Here is a 21785-nt window from a genome sequence, read left to right as displayed (position 1 = left end):
GGTGAAGTTGATAGATTTCCTTTCTTAAAGGAACCTACTGGGTTTTTACATATTTACATAGTTATTATAAGGGTAACTTTAAAATTATTTCAAATATCATGATGGGATTCAAGCCCATGATGCCGAAATGTCATCCTGCAACTCCAAATTACTAATCCAGTGACATTGCCTACTGGCCATTTCGTCCTTGTCAATGTGCCAGTGACACTGGTGTCACTGGTGGGCTGTGCCATTTTTATGTGACGCCGGGACAAAGGCCACCACAGATGCTCTGTGTCACCATTGGAGGATTGACGCCCATGATATCTTCTCCAGCTTCTCATGCATCACTGTGGTGTAACAGCCCATGCCTATCAATCCTGACTAACAGAGAGATGCATACACAGAGTTCCTGAGGTACTACCATTAACCAGAACTGAAGACTCGACAGTGACCCTGATTAATTCCTCTTCTTAGCAAATGCCTTTTGGCCTATTGGTAGAGAATTTTTGGCCTTAATTCTACTGCTGGAATAGATGCATTCCTTTCCTCATGATTTCAGTAAACACTAACCTCGCTTGTCAGTCATTTCTTCCAAGTATCCAAGTGTGCCTATTGCACTGCATTTGTTAAACATCCAATACCCGAGTGATGATACTCCCATTTGATGATGTCCATCTCCCACGTATAGGTGACACATTGCCCTTGGATGGAGAGTAACAGAAATGTCACTGTGCAGGATGAACAATGTCAGCACATGCAGCAGAAATGACAATTCACTCTTAAAGCTCTAAATTCTGTATCGGACTGTGTAGGGGAGGCATTAGCCTGGTGGTATTATCACTAGGCTACAAATCCAGAGACCCAATTAATGCACTGGGGTTTGAATCCTGCTGTAGAATTTGAATTCAGTAAAAAATTTGGAATTAAGAATCTAATGACAACCATGAAACCATTGTTGATTGTTGGGAGAAACCCATCTGGGCCACTGACGTCCTATAGGGAAGGAAACTGCCATCCTTACCTGGTCTGGCCTACGTGTGACTCCAGACCCACAGCAATGTGGTTAACTATTAACTGTCCTCTGGGCAATTAGGGATGGGAAAGACATGTTGGCCTAACCAGGAATGCCCACATCCTGTGAATGAAAGAAAAAGTAGTCGAGAGGTTTAATTGTTAACATGGTGCATAGCCTTGGTTATTTCTTGCTTTTTTGTGTTCTGTGTGGAAGTAAAACAAGAGGAAACTATTTTTTTAAAAAGTCCACAACCCAAGAAAGAAGGTAAAAAATGAAAATCTACAGAACAATAGAGAACAGGAAAATAATATATTTTTATGATGTTATTGTTTCTGCTGCTTACGTCACAGTAGCAGAGACTGTTTATTTGTTTTGGGCGCAAGGTGATGTCTCAGATGCTGAATGGTTGAAAATGTCGAAAATCTGCCCAATGGTGCTTCTCCCATCAGGTTGCCAGAAATCGAAACCACCAACTATAACAAAAGCAGGGTCTTTTTTGGCTCAACAAAGTTTTCGCTCAATGAATATTGATCCAGAATTTGATACGGATTTTCTAAACAGGTCATGATAAGTGGAAATGAATACCTCACATTGGGCATCTGGGCTGTCCCAATATTTTGGATTCAAGAGTTGACCCTTGACCACAAGAAAGATAAAAATATATCAATTTCATCTCATTCTAGGCTGGGAGGTTTTGTGATGCTGGCGTAGTGTCCCTACGTCTGAGTTGGAAGCCCAGGCCAAGATGTAATGGCCTTGGAAGGTGCATTCAGACATGGAAAAGCAGATTGATGTTCAGTGTGTAAAAGTCATTCCAATATGCTGAACAGCAGGTAAAAAAATTAGGAAGGTTACCTGGTCAGCATCTTTCCAATTAGTGTGGACCAATCCAGTGGGCAACACTGGAAACAAGGACAGGGGTAAAAATAGAACAGGATTGAATTAGGAATATTCTTGGAGGTTTCCCATAATTGACTGCCATGAAGCTCCTCATCCAAGTCTGTATGGTGGGTGAATTCTGATGATGCCACTCGGAATCAGAGAGCCAGTAACTCTGAGACTATCAGCGGTATGGCTGAGGGACATAGACATAGGGCCCTAGTGATTGTTGAGGGAACTGCTTCACTGGCAGTGACTTATGTGTGGGTGTGGGTGTGGGTGTGGGTGTGGGTGTGGGTGTGGGTGTGGGTGTGGGTGTGGGTGTGGGCGTGGGTGTGGGTGTGAGTGTGAGTGTGGGTGTGGGGAACAGCGCCCTCTTTTGGTGAAATTGAAGACCTTAGACCATGACAAGGTTGCCACTTCCACAGAGCCAATGCCAACTCCCCACCCCCACATCACACATGGCAGAAGCATTCCACTGCTGCTAACCTTAAATGTGGTCATTGGATTTCTGCCCATCTCTGGAAAACTTCTCCAGCATTAACAATACATGGCAGAACTAACCCTAAATGTTTCCTGGCCCTGTCTACCTCCACTCCCTTTACCCACTGGCCAGGAAAATTCTGCCCGTAAACTGTGACAAAATAAATAAGAGGTGCGTGCCTCAGTTTTAACATACTATCATCTTGTGGAGAGCGATGTGTTTGTATGAAGCAACTCTTTTCCACAGAGCTTACGTTCTAGAGTGTGTTGCAGTTAAAGCAAGATAACAAAGAGTGGGGCTGGATGAACACAGCAGGCCAAGCAGCATCTTAGGAGCACAAAAGCTGACGTTTCGGGCCTAGACCCTTCGTCAGAAAAGGGGGATGAGGAGAGGGTTTTGAAATAAATAGGGAGAGAAGGGGAGGCGGACTGAAGATGGATAGAGGAGAAGATAGGTGGAGCGGAGATATAGGTGGGGAGGTAGGGAGGGGATACGCCAGTCCGGGGAGGCCGGACAGGTCAAGGGTGGGGGATGAGGTTAGTAGGAAGGAAATGGAGGTGCGGCTTGAGGTGGGAGGAGGGGATAGGTGATGGATTTCGCCAGCTTCAAAATCTCCCCTCCCGCCACTGCATCCCAAAACCAGCCCAGCTCGTCCCCGCCTGCCTAACCTGTTTTTCCTCTCACCTATCCCTTCCTCCCACCTCATGCCACACCTCCATTTCCTACCTACTAACCTCATCCCGCCCCCTTGACCTGTCTGTCCTCCCTGGACTGACCTATCCCCTCCCTACCTCCTCACCCATACTCTCCTCTCCACCTGTCTTCTCCTCTATCCATCTTCAGTCCGCCTCCCCCTCTCTCCCTATTTATTTCAGAATCCTCTCCCCATCCCCCTGTTCTGATGAAGGGTCTAGGCCCGAAACATCAGCTTTTGTGCTCCTAAGATGCTGCTTGGCCTGCTGTGTTCATCCAGCTACCCACTTTGTTATCTAGAATTCTCCAGCATCTGCAGTTCCCATTATCTCTGATTGCAGTTAAAGCAGGGTTACTTGAAGAAACACTGCCTGAGATAGAATGGAGTACAGTACAGTCTAAGTACCCCCAATGCTAGAAGATGCATAACTTAGACAGGAAAGACTGGGAAACTGGCGTATATATGGTTTATAAACCATTGCTCCCAAAACAGAAAATGGATCAAGCTTAAGACAACACTTCTCATCAACTGAACTCAACCATGCAAAAAGAACCCACCATTCCTCTCTCCGAGCTTCAACGAGATTTGATGTTTCTGTTTTGAGTTTCCCACTCTGAAGCACTATTTTAAATATTGAACAGAAAGGATATATTTGTCTTAAAAATAATGAGAAGTGCTCACTGTGTAGCAACAGAAGCACAACAAGATGCCAACTGAATGATATGAAGCTGAAACCAGGTTGGGACAGCCTGTGGGTCACTTTAATGATTGAATATATCCAGTCACAGAGAGGAATGGGATGAAAGCCAGAAATTCAGAAATTTCCACGCAAGATGATAAGAGAAACTGATTTAAACTGGAAGGGTCTAGGCCAGAAATGTCAGTTTTTGTGCTCCTAAGATGCTGCTTGGTCCGCTGTGTTCATCCAGCTCCACACTTTGTTATCTCGGATTCTCCAGCATCTGTAGTTCCCATTGTCTCTAAACTGGCCCCTTGCTTGTTTTGCTGATATGTGACTTAAAAAGTCTTAAATGGATGAGTTGAATCACATGATGACTTATCACCTTACTCAGAAACACTGATAATCAATTCACAGATAACACAGTGTGGAGCAGGAGGAACACAGCAGGCCAGGCAGCATCAGAGGAGCAGGAAAGGTGATGTTTGCAATCGGGGCCCTTCCTCAAATATTGGAAGGGTCCCAACCTGAAACGTTAGCTTTCCTGCCAATCTGATACTGCCTGGCCTACTGTGTTCCTCCAGCTCCACACTGTGTTATCTCTGACTCAAGCATCGGCTGTTCTTACCATCTCTGAGTTAATCAATTCACATCCATTTTGCTTCTGAAATATCAAAATTATCATCGTAAGGTCATAAGTGGAAGGAGCAGAAGAAGGTCATTGAGGCTATCAAATCTGATCTGCTACTCAGTCAGATCATGACAAATCTGATCATCCTTAACTCCACTTCCCTGCCTTTTCCACATAATCCTTGATTCCCATACTGATTAAAAATCTATCTCAGCCTTCTATATACTGAATGACCCAGCCTCAACAGCCCTCTGGAGCCCTCTGCAGCAAAGATTCACTTCACTCTGAGAGAAGAAATTTCTTCTTACCTCTGTCTTAATCAGGTGAACCCCCGAGTTTTGAGATTGTGCCCTCTAGACCTAGATGTTCTCACATGGGGAAATAACCTCTCCACATTTACCCTGTCAAATCCCCGAAGAATCCGGTATGTTTCAATAAGGTTGGCTTTCATTCTTCTAAACTCCAATGATTTCAAACCCAGCCTTCTTAATGTCTCCTCATAAAACAGTCCTTAAATACCATGTGTAGCTGTGTGAACCTTCCCTGAACTACCTCCAATGCCACTATATCTTTCATTAGATAAGGGCCCAAAACTGTTCAATGTTCCAGCTGTGATCTGACTAGCAGCTTTAACAATGCCTCCTTACATGTGGGCAACAAAAGCACCACACACTGTACAAAATAATCAATTAATCTAAGTGTGGTCATTGTTGCCGTGGGAGAGGGCAAGTGAGTGGAAAGATTGAAGAGAGATATGCGTAGAAAGAGGGTCGTGGGTGCCTGGAATGCATTGCCAGTGGAGGTGGTAGAGGCGGGCAGGATAGCGTTATTTAAGAAATATCTAGACAGATAGATGAATGGGCAGGGAGCAGAGAGATACAGATCCTTGGAAAATAGGCGACAGCTTTAGATAGAAGATCTGGATTGGCGCTGGCTCGGAAGGCTGAAGGGCCTGTTCCCGTGCTGTAATTTTCTTTGTTCTTTGGAATATCATTTAAAACAAAAAGGGGAAGATACACCGTGCCTTAATCCAGGTGCTTATACAATGAATGGCATTATCATAGAATCTCTACAATGTGGGAAGAGGCCATTCAGCCCACTGAGTCTGCACCAACCCTCCAAGAGCATTCCCACGCCATCCACCTTGCCTGCACACAGTAGCATGGCCAATCCATCTAACCTGCATGTATTTGCACTGTGGGAGGAAACCGGAGCACCCAGAGGAAACCCACGCAGACTCGGGGAGAATGTGCAAACTCCACACAGACAGCTACCTGAGGTCGAAATCGAACCTGGACCCCAGCACTGTGAGGCAGCGGTGCCAACCACTGAGCCTCAGTGCCACCCCTTTATCTGGATGGTTTGAGGTGATGAAAGTCTTTGCCACAAATAGTTGTGCATACAGTGTTTGCCTCTGTTTATCTGTTTCTGTGAATTTTTGGGCAGATCATAGGTAACTTTGTAACCTGCTTTGCATCTGGAGAGACCATGAAGGGCTGTCCTTTGCAACCTGTCCCCTCACCTGAGCTGTGGTAGCCCTCAGGTTAAATCACTGCTGGTTACCTCTCTCTAATGAGAATGTGTGACCATGAGTGTAGGGGTGGTGGTGGGCGTTGGGGTTTGGGGATGTGACGGAGAGGTGGTTCATGATCGTTCTTCCAATGGCATCCAGCAACGGGCAATAAATATTGACTTAGTCAGCACCACTCAGACCCAAGAAGCGAACGAATAAGTTTCAGTGGCACTTCACATTGTCTCAACTGTACAACTTCTCCTGGCCCTAGCATCCAAATCAAGCAATGAGATTTTGCTCTCAAAGAATATTCAGACACAGTCCTAACCACGTGGTAAATATGGCCTGGTAAAGCCTTGTTATTGTGTGCCACAAAATTAATCCCAAGAGCGTCGATTGGGTGGGACGGGTTGAGATTTGTACTCTCTACTGATTATGTGATGCTACAGGATCCAGTTTAACAACAGGATTCTCAAAACAGCATCAGCACAACTTAAAAGCTTTTGTTTTCTTGGAAGGATATGCACATTATCAGCACCGATGACAACCAAGTGTTTGCCGCTGTGCAAGAGTGGAACCAGAATGACACATATAATCTGTACGTGTCTGATGCAAGAGGAGCTTACTTCACACTTGCTTTAGAGAATGTGAAAAGCAGCCGAGGCCTGGAGGGGAATGTTATGATTGACCTTTATGAGGTAATGTAATGTCTGTATTCAACAGTATTCTCTAAGATAAAAATTTCTAATTTACTGAAACCTGACATGAATGAAACTGAATTTTCCAGAGTATTTAAATGACAAACACTCAGCCGATATTTCAGCTCCAGTGTTCCAATGATCAGTCTGAGGGGAGGGATTAAATTAGCTCAGAGAAGATCAGATTGACCCATTTAGGAAGTACACTAATGTGTTTGTGGCTGAACCCCATAATGGATTTAGTGAACAATGTTGTTTGATTATAGCATTAATGTCAAAACTGAGTGTTGTTAGAAAAGAATATCCATCTTTCTACATTATACACTTTCTCCCGGAGATTTAAACCCAATTGCCTTTTGGGCTGCAGGCAGGGAAAGCAATTTTAAAATCCTGAATGGTTGTGTAAATATGTCATCTGTATGGAGACTTCGTCTTACAATCACAGAATGATTAAAGTGCTTAGTTAGTCATTTGGCCCATTTTACCTGCAGTGGCCAAATCTTAAACTCCAGACTCTGGAGGAAATATATTTAGGGATAGTCTTTCTGTGTGATGGAGTGGGCCAATCTCAACAAACCGTCTCCTTGTTGATCCCACCCCCTCTTCCCACAATAGAATAACCTACCTTTCTCTAATCCCCATAAACAGTGGTATTGTCAGCATTGTGAAATAATTCCTTTCAGGGTGGAGATGCTGGCTGGCTTGAAGTTGTCTCCTTCTCAACCTATCCCCAGCTTTGAGATGTGGTGACCCTCAGGTTAAACCATCACCAATTGCCTCTGTGTAATGACAGAGCAGCCCCACGGTCAACAAGACTATGGTGACTTGACCTTGACCTTTTACTGCAGCAGGAATTGAGGGGAATTTCTGGATTAGTGTTGAACATGCAGCTGTGCACTTATTGCACAATAGGCCCCATCCCACACACCAGAGTCAACTGAAATGAATGCCAATGGTATGGTAACCTTAAACAAAAAAAACACCAAAATGCTCTGGATGCTGGAAATCAAAAACAAAATTAGTAATTGGTGGAGAAACTCAGCAGGTCTAGCAGCTTCTGTGGAGAAAAAGCAGAGTTAACGCTTTGGGTCCAGTAATCTTACTTCAGAACAAAAGACCATAAGGCCATAAACATAGGAGCAGAAATTAGGCCATTTCAGCCCATCAGGTCTGATCCACCATTCTGTCATGGCTGTAAAGTTTCCCTGCTCCATTCTCCCGCTTTCTCCCCATGACGTTTACCCCCTTGATAATCCAGAATCTACCTATCTCTGTCTTAAATACACTCAATGACCTGGCCTCCACAGCCCTCTGTGGCGGTGAATTCCATAGATTCACCACTCTCTTGCTGAAGAAGGTAACCCTTATCTACCTTCGAAAAGGTCTTCCCTTTACTCTAAGGCTGTGCCCTCGGGTCCTAGTCTCTCCTACAAATAGAAGTAGCTTCCCAAAATCCACTCTGTCCAGGCCATTCAATATTCTGAACATTTCAATTAGATCCTCCCTCATTCTTCTAAACTCCATTGAGTATAGATCCAAATCTCTCATTCTCCTGTGTTAAGCCTTTCATTCCCGGGATCATTCTCACGAACCTCCTCTGGACCTGCTCCAGGGTCAGTATGTTTTGCTTGAGATTTGGAGCCCAAAATTGCTTACAATATTCCAGATGTAGTCTGACCAGCACCTTATAGAGCCTCAGAAGTACATCCCTGCTTTTATGTCTAGCTTTTTCAAAATAAATGCCAACATCGTATTCCCTTCTGACTGCCATCTCAACCTGCAAGTTACCAAGTAAGAAAATTGTGGACTAGAACTCCCAAGTCTCTTTGCATTTCAGACTTCTGAGCTTTCTCCTCATTTAGAAAATAGGCCATGCCTCTATTCTTCTTACCAAAGTGCATGACCTCACACTTTCCCACATTGTATCCATCTGCCACTTCTTCGCCCACTGTCCTAACCTGTCTAAATCCTTTTGCTTTCTCCCCACTTCCTCAATACCGACTGCCCATCCACCTATCTTTGTACCATCTGCAAACTTGGCCAGAATGCCCCCAGTTCCTTCATCTAGATCATTAGTGTATAAAGTGAAAAGTTGTGGTCCCAGCACTGACCCTTGCAGAACACCACTTATCACAGGCTGTCATCCTGAGAAAGACCCTATGAATCCCATTCTCTGCTTTCTGGCAGACAGCTAATTTTCTATCCATACTAGTACCTTGCCTCTAAAACCATGGTCCTTATCTTACTCAACAGCCTCCTCTGCAGCATCTTGTCAAAGGCCTTCTTGAAGTCCAGGCAGATAAGATTAGATTAGATTCCCTACAGTGTGGAAACAGGCCCTTTGGCCCAACAAGTCCACACCACCCCTTGAAGCATCCCACCCAGACCCATCCCTCTCCACACGCCCCCCCCCCACATAACCCACACACCCCTGAACACTACAGGCAATCTAGCATGGCCAATCCACCTAGTCTGCACATCTTTGGACTGTGGGAGGAAACCCACGCAGACACGGGGAGAATGTGCACACTCCGCACAGACAGTCGCCCGAGGCTGGAATCGAACCTGAGTTTCTGGCGCTGTGAGGCTGCAGTGCTAACCACTGAGCCACCGTGCCACCCCAAACATCCATTGGGTCTCCTTGGTCTACCCTGTTTGTTACTTCCTCAAAGATATCTAACAGATTTGCCAGGTATGACCTCCCCTTGATGAAACCATCCTGACTTTGCCCTATTTTAGAATACACTTCCAAGTGCTCCACAATCTCATCCTTCACAATGGACAACAAAATGTTACCAATGACTGGGGTCAGGCTAATCAGCCTGTAATTTCCCCTTTTTTGCCTGACTCCGTTCTTAAAAAGGGGGATTATATCAGAGATTATCCAGTCCAATTCTGGGACTCTCCCTGACTCCAATGATTCCTGAAAGATCACCACTGATGCCTCTTCCATCTCTTCAGCCCTTCAAAAGGAGGGTCATTGGACCCAAAATGTTAACTCTATTTCTGTCTGCACACATGCTGCCAGACCTGCTGAGTTTCTCCAGCAATTTCTGTTCTTGTGCTCGTATTGTAACCTTGTAGCTTTACAAAGTTTCTGTCATTTGAGGAGTAGCTTGGTGAACACACCATGGAGGGAGAAAGGAAGTCAGATTAAGCTGATAAGGCAAAGGGAAGAGTGGAGGGAGTGAGAGGAGGTCCAGATGGAATGTGAATTTATGCAGACTGGCTGGGCTGTATGGCCTATTTGTGTGCAATCCATGGAGAAAATCTGAGACACCTATAATTCTGTGCCATTGACGAGAGACCTAACGCCCAGTCTGGGATCTCACAATGTTGGGTTTGCAGTGCTTCGATATTTGGCTCTGTAAATAGCCAATTGAAACTCACCCTTTCCTGGAGTCAGGTTAGATGTTTTGTGGTCACTTGTCCCAACTCCTATTTGTCAACTCCATTAACTCTCATTCACAAAATGAGACCAACAACTTCCAGACTATGTGCATGTTGAGAGTCAGAGAAATGAAGTGAAAAAAGGTGGGGGGGGGGGTTCTTTTTCATAGACAAGTTCTTTTAGCTCCATTCAGTCGACATTGTAATAGAGGAGAGAGGGTCAGCTGAGTGTCATAGCCCAAACTCCAGCAACTCTCTCTCACTCCAACATAAAATAGCACAACAAGAACATCAATCATGAATCTTGTGACATGAAATATTAGAGACAGAATGTAAGCATGCTTTTTACTGCTTTCTGTGTGAATTTATACAATGTTTACTGAACACTAATTAGGATTTATGCCCTATAAACGTACAATAATGTTGGAGAGGAGAAGGAATATCTGGTCCATCCAGCCTGTATTAGAAAACCATGAAGATTGGCTCACAGGATATGTACACACCCAGAGTGTCGCAGCTTCCTGGGTGAGCTGAGAAATTGGGTTTAAACACAAGCTAATTATGGAAAATAAAAGTCAAAAATTACGTTTTGAGTCACTTAGGAAATTGAAGCTTGTCGAGGAGGTCATGATGCCAACCCTGAATTACATCGCAGCATATCTACCTTTATTTAATTAAGAGATCTCCTCAGTCAGAGTCAGGCTTAGATGTCTCTCTCAGAGTAGAATTGAGTGAATCAGTGTTGACCACTCAAATGGCAATCTGCTTCACAGGTCCTCACAGCAAAGATTAGAGAATATAATGGGTTATACCTTGCTGTTCTTGAAAGATTGACTGAGTTCCTTATTCTTCATGGACATCACTGGCTAGGCCTGCATTTACTACCCGTCCCTAATTGCCGAGCGGACAGTTAAGAATTGACCACATTGCTGTGGGTCTGGAGTCACCTGCAGGCCAGACCACGTAAAGACAGCAGTTTCCATCTGTCAAATAAATTTTCTCGAGTGGGATATTTCTGAGCATACTGGATATTTTGTGATGCTAACAAATCTTGATTGTTCAATTCAATTAAAAAACAAAAATCACAGCTCATTTCATGGAACTCTTAACAGAAGAATTGAAAAACGTGCAGAATAATCTTGCAGTTAAGACAGTAAAAATACTGGATTCATTTCAGAAACAGTTGAATGCAGAAGTGATTGATTTGAAGAATTTGATTTATTATTGCCACAAGTACTGAGATACAGTGAAGAGAATTGCACGCAAACCAGACAAATTATATCTCACATAAGTAAGTCAGGGTAATAGAATAGAATGCAGAATGTAGTGTTAAGGCTACAGAGAAGTTGCAGAGAAAGATCAATTCTAATATTTGAGAGGTCTGTTCATAAATCTGATAATGGTGGGGAAGAAGCTGTTCTTAAATCTGTTGGTACATGCTTCCCAACTTTTGTATCCTCTGCCAGATGGAATTGGGTGGAAGAGCACATAACCAAGGTGGGAGGGTTCTTTGATTATGTTGGCTGCTTTCTGAGGCAACAGGAAATATAGATGGTGTTAATGATTGGAAGGTAGGTTTGTGTGAAGGATGATACGTTCCAGCCAGATTAACAAACACATGGGCTGAATAGCCATTCTCATTCACAGGCATCTTTTACAGTTAATTCCTTAAACATGTCACTGCAAGAAGGCTATTTCAAATGTGAAAGTTTATTGGTGATGGGTAAAACAAATTTAAACCTGAAGACTAAATACCTTGGATGTCTTTAAAAGCAACTCCCCATTTCTGTTGATGGTATTTCAATTGTAACCATTTTTCCTAGGTAGCAGGGATAAAGGGAATGTTCTTGGCTAATAGAAAGGTGCAAAGACAGGTTAAGACATTCATCACTTATAACAAAGGACGAGACTGGCGACTGCTACAAGCTCCCAATGTGGATGCGAGAGGCAATGACATTCACTGCATTCTGGTAAGCAGCCATATCAACTGTCTCACAAACACTGAGGCTCAAATTTTTGTGTTTCATTTCAGACTTTTATTCCTTGAAAAGGACTTTTTTTAACATTGATAGCCAGAACTAATGCAAACAAAGTAAAGATGTTATTGTAAGAGATTAAACATCACGATCAGTGTGGTCTTGGATCCAATTGGGGCTGAACAAAATAAAGGAGCAGAGGTATGAAGTTAATTGTGTATTTATTGATATTTGATATCCTTTTTGAAATAAAAGAATAGAAGGCTTAATTGCCCCTCACTTAACACCAACTGACAAATTTCATCCACCAAGAGGAAGTTTGATAAGAAATGTCAACCATAGAAACTAAAATTTAATTGAACTAAATTACCTTGCCTGAACTTTGAGTGGCAGGGATAAATGATGCTTTTCAGTTTAACAAGTAGTTCAGCTCAAGCAGGACACATTCTCTCGAAATCTGATACAATCTCCTAATAGCCTCGCGTGTCTCCACAACTAGTCATCCTCTATTGTGTTCACTTCTTCTAAAGTTTAGCATATTGAACTAATATTTATTGTTTGCTACCTTTTTAGGAAAGTCAATGTATTTCCTTTTGTAGCATTTAAAGAGCATACACCAGAGCTCGGACTTTGGTGCACAGTGGCACTGAGCTAATGAGAATGTTATCGTTGCCCAGTAATGCTTTTATCACGTAGCCTAGCAAATGACACTCACTAATTATACACCTCTTTAATGCACTGGCTTTCTCTGTAACCCTTCAATAATTCACTGCCTATTTCACTATCCCTGTCCTACCTACTGCTCTGTTTTATTCAGATCCCAATGTTTGCAGTGCAGCAGGCAATAATTCTATTGTCCAATGTATTCCATACGTTGTGACTTACAACGCTGTCGATGGATGAGCTGAGGACTGAGTAGACATCTTTCATTTCCCTAATTGGGCATTCTGCTTACCTTTATTCATCATTGGGCTCTAATCTAATCCAGTAATCCTTCAGTGCACTAGTTCAACCTCAGTGTCTGTCCACTCTACTCTATCTGTAGCTGCACTGTAACTTTCCCTTTAACCACTGTCATCTATCTCTGCTAACTACTCCTCAATCAAATCTGTCTAGTTCAGTCACCAGTCAGTGCACTCCACTTGTCCAGATACATTTCAATATACTCTGTTGACCCAAGGAAACTACTGCATACGTCTGAGCTAACACTTTAATAATTGAATGCACTCAACCTAAAACATGATTCCTACTCTACCTTCTTACTCTTCAGTAATGTCCTGCCTACCCAAATATCCCTTGTTATACAAAATGCTTTATTCAGTTCAGATATCATTAATTGAGAAATGTAATGTTAAAACTGGGCATTCAATCCCCCACTCAATGACCCCTTCATTACCCCCCAGGATTTCCATTCAACTCCCCCTCAATGTCCCATTAATTCCTTCTTGATGTTCCATTAATTCCACTGTATTGATCTATTCACTCCATTGCTCTTTCACACTCACGGCCCGAATGAACCTTGATGCCCTTTGTCATTTTCCTGCATTGTTGCTTGCAATTCTCCATTTTTAAAATTTATTTCTTCATGGGATAAGAGTGTCGCTGGCCAGACAAATAATTGTTGCCCATCTTGAATTGCCCTTGAACAGAGTGGTTGGCCTGGGGCATCATTTCAGTGAATAAACATTAAATGTGAACCATATTGTTGTGGATCTGGAGTTACATGTGGGCCAGACCGGTATGGGTGGCAAGTTTCTATTCCTAAGGGACGTGCGCGCATTTGATGGGTTTTGACGACAGTCAAGGATCAATAATGGTCACTGTTATTGACATGAACTTTCAATTCTAAATTTTGTTAATTAAATTTCAATTCCAACAGCTCTTGTACTGGGATTTGAATCTGTGTCCGTCAAGCATTAGCTCAAATCTTTGGATAATTAGTTCAGTGAGCATACTCTGATGTCACCTTGGTGCCCACACACTCCCCATGTTCTACTTACTCTACATATGATGTTCCATTCACTTCCACACAGTGAAACATCCATCCCATAAAATCTCACACTTTCCCTCACAATGGCCTGTTCACAACCTGCTCTGCCTTTACATTCACCAGTGATACCATCTGCAATTTCTTCCTGTCTAATATTTCCTGTTCTCTAGATCCGAATAATCATCAGATCATATGTGTACACAAAACAAAACTACTTCAGGTTTATGAGGCAAACGGATAAAGCAGCACTGCTGTTCAGTTATTGTCACAGTGATATTCAGTGTGACAGGAAGGGATTGAGTGTACAAACATTTTAAATACCACAGCAATAAGGGTCTAATGGGGAAAATTAATGGTTCTTTTCTGAAATACACGTGTTTGAAACAAATTAAATTAAGTAATTGAGTTTCGGAGTTGGGAGGACATGCTGTGGCTGCACAGGACATAGATTTGGCCTTTTTTGGAATATTGCATGTAGTTCTGCTCTCCCTGCTATGGGAAGGATGTTGTGAAACTTGAAAGGGTTCAGAAAAGATCTACAAGGATGTTACTAGGGTTGGAGGATTTGAGCTGTAGGGGATGGGCTGAATAGGCTGGGGCTACATTCTCTGGAGAGTTGGAGGTTGAGGGGTGACTTTAGAGGCATCTATAAAATCATGTGGGGCATGGATAGGGCAAATAGACAAGGTCTTCTCCCCAGGGTGGGTCGTCCAATACTACAGGGCATAGGTTTAAAATGAGAGGGGAAAGATTTAAAAGGGACCTAAGGGGCAACTTTTTCATGCAGAGGGTGATGAATGTGTAGAATGATCTGCCAGAGGAAGTGGTGGGGCTGGTACAGTTACAACAATTACAACATTTAAAAGGCATCAGGATGCGTACATGAACAGGAAGGGTTAGAGGGATATGGGCCAACTGCTGGCAAATGGGACTAGATTTATCTAGGATATCTGGTCAGCATGGATGAGTAGGACCAAAGGGTCTGTTTCCATGCCAATTATCTCTAATGACTATGATGGCACAAAAAGAGGTTAATGGGTGCAATCTTATAGCCATTATGGAGATATGGTTGTAAGAAGATATAACACTGGGAACTAAATATTCAGGAATTTATATTTTTGAAAGGACAGGCAGGAAGAAAGGAAGTGGGGTAGCTTTTTTAGTATGAAATGGAATAAGTACCACAGCAAGAAATGACGTACAATCCATATGGGTAGAATAAAGAAATTAAAAGAGGAAAAAGACACGGCTGGAAGTAGTCTATAGGATCTACAAAATAAGCTATACTGTTGGACATAAAATAAATTAAGAGGTTATGAGGGAATATAAAATGGCAGCACATTCATCTTGGCTGACTTACTGTTTTTGTAAGAGAGATAATGGGAACTGCAGATGCTGGAGAACCCAAGATAATAAAGTGTGAAGCTGGATGAACACAGCAGGCCAAGCAGCATCTCAGGAGCACAAAAGCTGACGTTTCGGGCCTAGACCCTTCACCAGAGAGGGGGATGGGGTGAGGGTTCTGGAATAAATAGGGCTTCAGGTTAGGCATCCCTGGAAGAGGCTTCGCAGTGAGGTTAAAATTGTATCAGAGATAATGGGAACTGCAGATGCTGGAGAATCCAAGATAATAAATAGGCCTGCACACTTTATTATCTTGGATTCTCCAGCATCTGCAGTTCCCATTATCTGTCATACAATTTTAACCTCACTGAGAAGCCTCTTCCAGGGATGCCTAACCTGAAGCCCTATTTATTCCAGAACCCTCACCCCATCCCCCTCTCTGATGAAGGGTCTAGGCCCGAAACGTCAGCTTTTGTGCTCCTGAGATGCTGCTGGGCCTGCTGTGTACATCGAGCTCCACACTTTATTATCTTTAATGTTTGTGTAGTTTGGGAAAATCAATTTGGCAGAGGTAAACATGAAAAGGAATTAATAGAATGTATTAGGGGCTATTTTACTAGAAGAAAATGTTGTGAATCCAAACGTGGATCAGTTATTTTAAATCTGTAATGTTACTACCAACAGGTTTAATGAATTATATCAAGGTGAACGATCCCTTATGGAACAGGAACCATGCTAAAGTGGAATACATTATTCAGTTTGCGATTGAGAAACTTGGGTCAGAAACACTTGCGCTAAATTTAATAGGGGCAGTGACAAAGGAATAAGGAAAGAGTGACATGGGAAAGGAGTTTAACTGTCAAGGTAATTAGTGAAGAATGACAGATGTTCAAAAAAATTTTTCATGACTCCCAGAAAGATGTAGCCCAGTGAGGAATAAGGATTCCAGGAAGGCATAAACCAATCGTGATTAACTGAGGAAGTTAGGGATAGTATCCAAATGAAAAAAAAATACAACATGTCAAAGATTAGAGGTAATCCAAACAATTGGGAATTTGAAAAAACAGAAAAGGGAAAGTAGACTGTGAGGGTAAACCAGCAAGAAATATTTCTTAAAAGGGATAGTACAAGATTTTTTTTAATGTATAAAAACAGACAAGCCAAAATGAGCACATCCCTCAGAGAACAAGACTGGGGAGGTAATAATAGGGAATCAGAAAATAAGAATTGAATTTATATTTTGCAATAATTTTCACAGTAGAAGCCACTGATAGCATTCCAAAATGATGAAATAATCAAAGGGGCAAAATAAGAGAGGAAATAAATACAATAACTGCACCATGAGAGAATAAATTACAGTGAAACAAATGAGGCTAAAAGCTATTAAGTTCTCTGGACATGATGAGTTGATTTCCGAGGATATTAAAAGTAGCTACAGAAACAGTGGATGGGTTGGAAGTAATCTTCCAAGACTCCTTAGATTCTGGAAAGGCTCAGAGGATGGAAAACTGCCAATGTAACGCACTTATTTAAAAAGGAAAGGAGACAGAACACAGGTCACTATAGACCAGTTAACATCTGTCATTGGGGAGCTGTTGGACTTTATTCTGAACGATGCAATAGTAGAGCATTTCGAAGTGCATAGAGTACTCAAGCAGAACCAGTATGGCATTCTGAAGGGGGAATCATGTCTGACAAAGATTTTAGAATTTGTTGAAGGGGTGGCAAGCAGGAGAGGCAAAGGGCACGTTGTTGATCCAAAATGCATTTAATACGGTAGTGGAAATAATGCTATTAAAAACACAAAAAATAGGAACGGGACCAGACCATTGCTATAAGATAAAGAAGCAGAATTAGGCCATTAAGCCCATCAAGACATTTGATTATAACTAATAGGTTTCTCAAACCTATTCTCCTGCCTTTTTGCTGTATCCTTTGATCCCCTGACGAACCAAGACCCTATCCATTGTTGTAAAGACACACAATGACTTGGCCTCAACATTCCTCTGTGGCAATGAGCTCCAGCTATTGTAGGCTTTTTGCCCTTTTGAGCCTTACCCTTTGATCCATTGAGCCCTAAGAACTATATCTACCTCATCCTTGAATATATTCAGTGGTATGGCCACAACATCTTTCTGTAGCAGAGAATTCTATGGTAGGAATGCAAGCTGTGAGAATGATACAAAGACAATGGGAATGCAAGCTGTGAGAATGACACAAAGACAGATGGGAATGCAAGCTGTAAGAATGACACAAAGACAGGTGGGAATGCAAGCTGTGAGAACGATACAAAGATGGGAGAGAATGCAAGCTGAAGAATGACACAAAGACAGGTGGGAATGCAAGCTGTGAGAATGACACAAAGACGGGTAGGAATGCAAGCTGTGAGAATGACACAAAGACGGGTAGGAATGCAAGCAGTGAGAATGACACAAAGACAGGTGGGAATGCAAGCTGTGAGAATGATACAAAGACAGGTGGGAATGCAAGCTGTGAGAATGGCACAAAGATGGGTGGGAATGCAAGCTGTGAGAATGACACAAAGACAGAAGGGAATGCAAGTGTGAGAATGACACAAAGATGGGTAGGAATGCAAGGTGTGAGAATGACACAAAGACAGATGGAAATGCAAGCAGTGAGAATGACACAAAGACGGGTCGGAATGCAAGCTGTGAGAATGATACAAAGACAGGTGGGAATGCGAGCTGTGAGAATGATAAAAAGACAGACAGGAATGCAAGCTGAGAGAATGACACAAAGACACATGGGAATGCAAGCTGTGAGAATGACACAGAGACAGATGGGAATGCAAGCTGTGAGAATGACACAAAGACAGATGGGAATGCAAGCTGTGAGAATGATACAAAGATGGGAGGGAATGCAAGCTGTGGGAATGACACAAAGACAGGTGGGAATGCAAGCTGTGAGAATGACACAAAGACACGTGGGAATGCAGGCTGTGAGAATGACACAAAGATGGGTGGGAATGCAAGCTGTGAGAATGACACAAAGACGGGTCGGAATGCAAGCTGTGAGAATGACACAAAGACAGATGGAAATGCAAGCAGTGAGAATGACACAAAGACGGGTCGGAATGCAAGCTGTGAGAATGATACAAAGACAGGTGGGAATGCGAGCTGTGAGAATGATAAAAAGACAGACAGGAATGCAAGCTGAGAGAATGACACAAAGACACGTGGGAATGCAAGCTGTGAGAATGACACAGAGACAGATGGGAATGCAAGCTGTGAGAATGACACAAAGACGGGTGGGAGTCCAAGCTGTGAGAATGACACAAAGACGGGTCGGAATGCAAGCTGTGAGAATGACACAAAGACAGATGGGAATGCAAGCTGTGAGAATGACACAAAGACAGAAGGGAATGCAAGCTGTGAGAATTATACAAAGACGGGTAGGAATCCAAGCTGTGAGAATGACACAAATACAGATGGGAATGCAAGCTGTGAGAATGATACAAAGACGGGTAGGAATGCACGCTGTGAGAATGACACAAAGACGGGTGGGAATGCAAGCTGTGAGAATGATACAAAGACCGGTGGGAATGCAAGCTGTGAGAATGACACAAAGACGGGTCGGAATGCAAGCTGTGAGAATGATACAAAGACAGGTGGGAATGCGAGCTGTGAGAATGATAAAAAGACAGACAGGAATGCAAGCTGAGAGAATGACACAAAGACACATGGGAATGCAAGCTGTGAGAATGACACAGAGACAGATGGGAATGCAAGCTGTGAGAATGACACAAAGACAGATGGGAATGCAAGCTGTGAGAATGATACAAAGATGGGAGGGAATGCAAGCTGTGGGAATGACACAAAGACAGGTGGAAATGCAAGCTGTGAGAATGACACAAAGACACGTGGGAATGCAGGCTGTGAGAATGACACAAAGATGGGTGGGAATGCAAGCTGTGAGAATGACACAAAGACGGGTCGGAATGCAAGCTGTGAGAATGACACAAAGACAGATGGAAATGCAAGCAGTGAGAATGACACAAAGACGGGTCGGAATGCAAGCTGTGAGAATGATACAAAGACAGGTGGGAATGCGAGCTGTGAGAATGATAAAAAGACAGACAGGAATGCAAGCTGAGAGAATGACACAAAGACACGTGGGAATGCAAGCTGTGAGAATGACACAGAGACAGATGGGAATGCAAGCTGTGAGAATGACACAAAGACGGGTGGGAGTCCAAGCTGTGAGAATGACACAAAGACGGGTCGGAATGCAAGCTGTGAGAATGACACAAAGACAGATGGGAATGCAAGCTGTGAGAATGACACAAAGACAGAAGGGAATGCAAGCTGTGAGAATTATACAAAGACGGGTAGGAATCCAAGCTGTGAGAATGACACAAATACAGATGGGAATGCAAGCTGTGAGAATGATACAAAGACGGGTAGGAATGCACGCTGTGAGAATGACACAAAGACGGGTGGGAATGCAAGCTGTGAGAATGATACAAAGACCGGTGGGAATGCAAGCTGTGAGAATGACACAAAGATGGGTGGGAATGCAAGTTGTGAGAATGACACAAAGACAGATTGGAATGCAAGCTGTGAGAATGATACAAAGATGGGAGGGAATGCAAGCTGTGAGAATGACACAAAGACTGATGGGAATGCAAGCTGTGAGAATGATACAAAGATGGGAGGGAATGCAAGCTGTGAGAATGACACAAAGACGGGTAGGAATGCAAGCTGTGAGAATGACACAAAGACATGTGGGAAATCAAGCTGTGAGAATGATACAAAGACAGGTGGGAATGCAAGCTGTGAGAATGGCACAAAGATGGGTGGGAATGCAAGCTGTGAGAATGACTCAAAGACAGATGGGAATGCAAGCTGTGAGAATGATACAAAGATGGGCAGGATTGCAAGCTGTGAGAATGACACAAAGACAGATGGGAATGCAAGCTGTGAGAATGACACAAAGACAGATGGGAATACAAGCTGTGAGAATGACACAAAGACACGTGGGAATGCAAGCTGTGAGAATGACACAAAGACAGATGGGAATGCAAGCTGTGAGAATGATACAAAGATGGGAGGGAATGCAAGCTGTGAGAATGACACAAAGACAGATGGGAATGCAAGCTGTGAGAATGACACAAAGACTGATGGGAATGCAAGCTGTGAGAATGATACAAAGATGGGAGGGAATGCAAGCAGTGAGAATGACACAAAGACGGGTCGGAATGCAAGCTGTGAGAATGATACAAAGACAGGTGGGAATGCGAGCTGTGAGAATGATAAAAAGACAGACAGTAATGCAAGCTGAGAGAATGACACAAAGACACGTGGGAATGCAAGCTGTGAGAATGACACAGAGACAGATGGGAATGCAAGCTGTGAGAATGACACAAAGACGGGTGGGAGTCCAAGCTGTGAGAATGACACAAAGACGGGTCGGAATGCAAGCTGTGAGAATGACACAAAGACAGATGGGAATGCAAGCTGTGAGAATGACACAAAGACAGAAGGGAATGCAAGCTGTGAGAATTATACAAAGACGGGTAGGAATCCAAGCTGTGAGAATGACACAAATACAGATGGGAATGCAAGCTGTGAGAATGATACAAAGACGGGTAGGAATGCACGCTGTGAGAATGACACAAAGACGGGTGGGAATGCAAGCTGTGAGAATGATACAAAGACCGGTGGGAATGCAAGCTGAGAGAATGACACAAAGATGGGTGGGAATGCAAGTTGTGAGAATGACACAAAGACAGATTGGAATGCAAGCTGTGAGAATGATACAAAGATGGGAGGGAATGCAAGCTGTGAGAATGACACAAAGACTGATGGGAATGCAAGCTGTGAGAATGATACAAAGATGGGAGGGAATGCAAGCTGTGAGAATGACACAAAGACGGGTAGGAATGCAAGCTGTGAGAATGACACAAAGACATGTGGGAAATCAAGCTGTGAGAATGATACAAAGACAGGTGGGAATGCAAGCTGTGAGAATGGCACAAAGATGGGTGGGAATGCAAGCTGTGAGAATGACTCAAAGACAGATGGGAATGCAAGCTGTGAGAATGATACAAAGATGGGCAGGATTGCAAGCTGTGAGAATGACACAAAGACAGATGGGAATGCAAGCTGTGAGAATGACACAAAGACAGATGGGAATACAAGCTGTGAGAATGACACAAAGACACGTGGGAATGCAAGCTGTGAGAATGACACAAAGACAGATGGGAATGCAAGGTGTGAGAATGATACACAGATGGGAGGGAATGCAAGCTGTGAGAATGACACAAAGACAGATGGGAATGCAAGCTGTGAGAATGACACAAAGGCGGGTAGGAATGCAAGCTGTGAGAATGACACAAAGACGGGTAGGAATGCAAGCTGTGAGAATGACACAAAGACGGGTAGGAATGCAAGCTGTGAGAATGACACAAAGACAGGTGGGAATGCAAGCTGTGAGAATGATACAAACACAGGTGGGAATGCAAGCTGTGAGAATGACACAAAGACACGT

General features: G+C 43.2%; 1 protein-coding gene across 2 annotated transcripts in view; it reads left to right on the top strand.

Moving 5' to 3' along the window:
* LOC125462076 (VPS10 domain-containing receptor SorCS1-like) overlaps positions 1-21785 on the top strand; it is a 1248383-nt gene that overhangs the window by 935949 nt on the left and 290649 nt on the right. For both annotated transcript variants that reach the window (XM_059652946.1, XM_048551586.2), the window contains exons 9-10: positions 6396-6575; positions 11789-11935. In XM_059652946.1, coding sequence (XP_059508929.1) covers positions 6396-6575; positions 11789-11935 — 327 coding nt within the window. The remainder of the gene's footprint in view (positions 1-6395; positions 6576-11788; positions 11936-21785) is intronic.

The sequence above is a fragment of the Stegostoma tigrinum genome, chromosome 20 (genome assembly GCF_030684315.1).
Source record: "Stegostoma tigrinum isolate sSteTig4 chromosome 20, sSteTig4.hap1, whole genome shotgun sequence".
NCBI classification, from domain to species: domain Eukaryota; kingdom Metazoa; phylum Chordata; class Chondrichthyes; order Orectolobiformes; family Stegostomatidae; genus Stegostoma; species Stegostoma tigrinum.
This window is presented reverse-complemented; position numbering and strand designations above follow the sequence as displayed.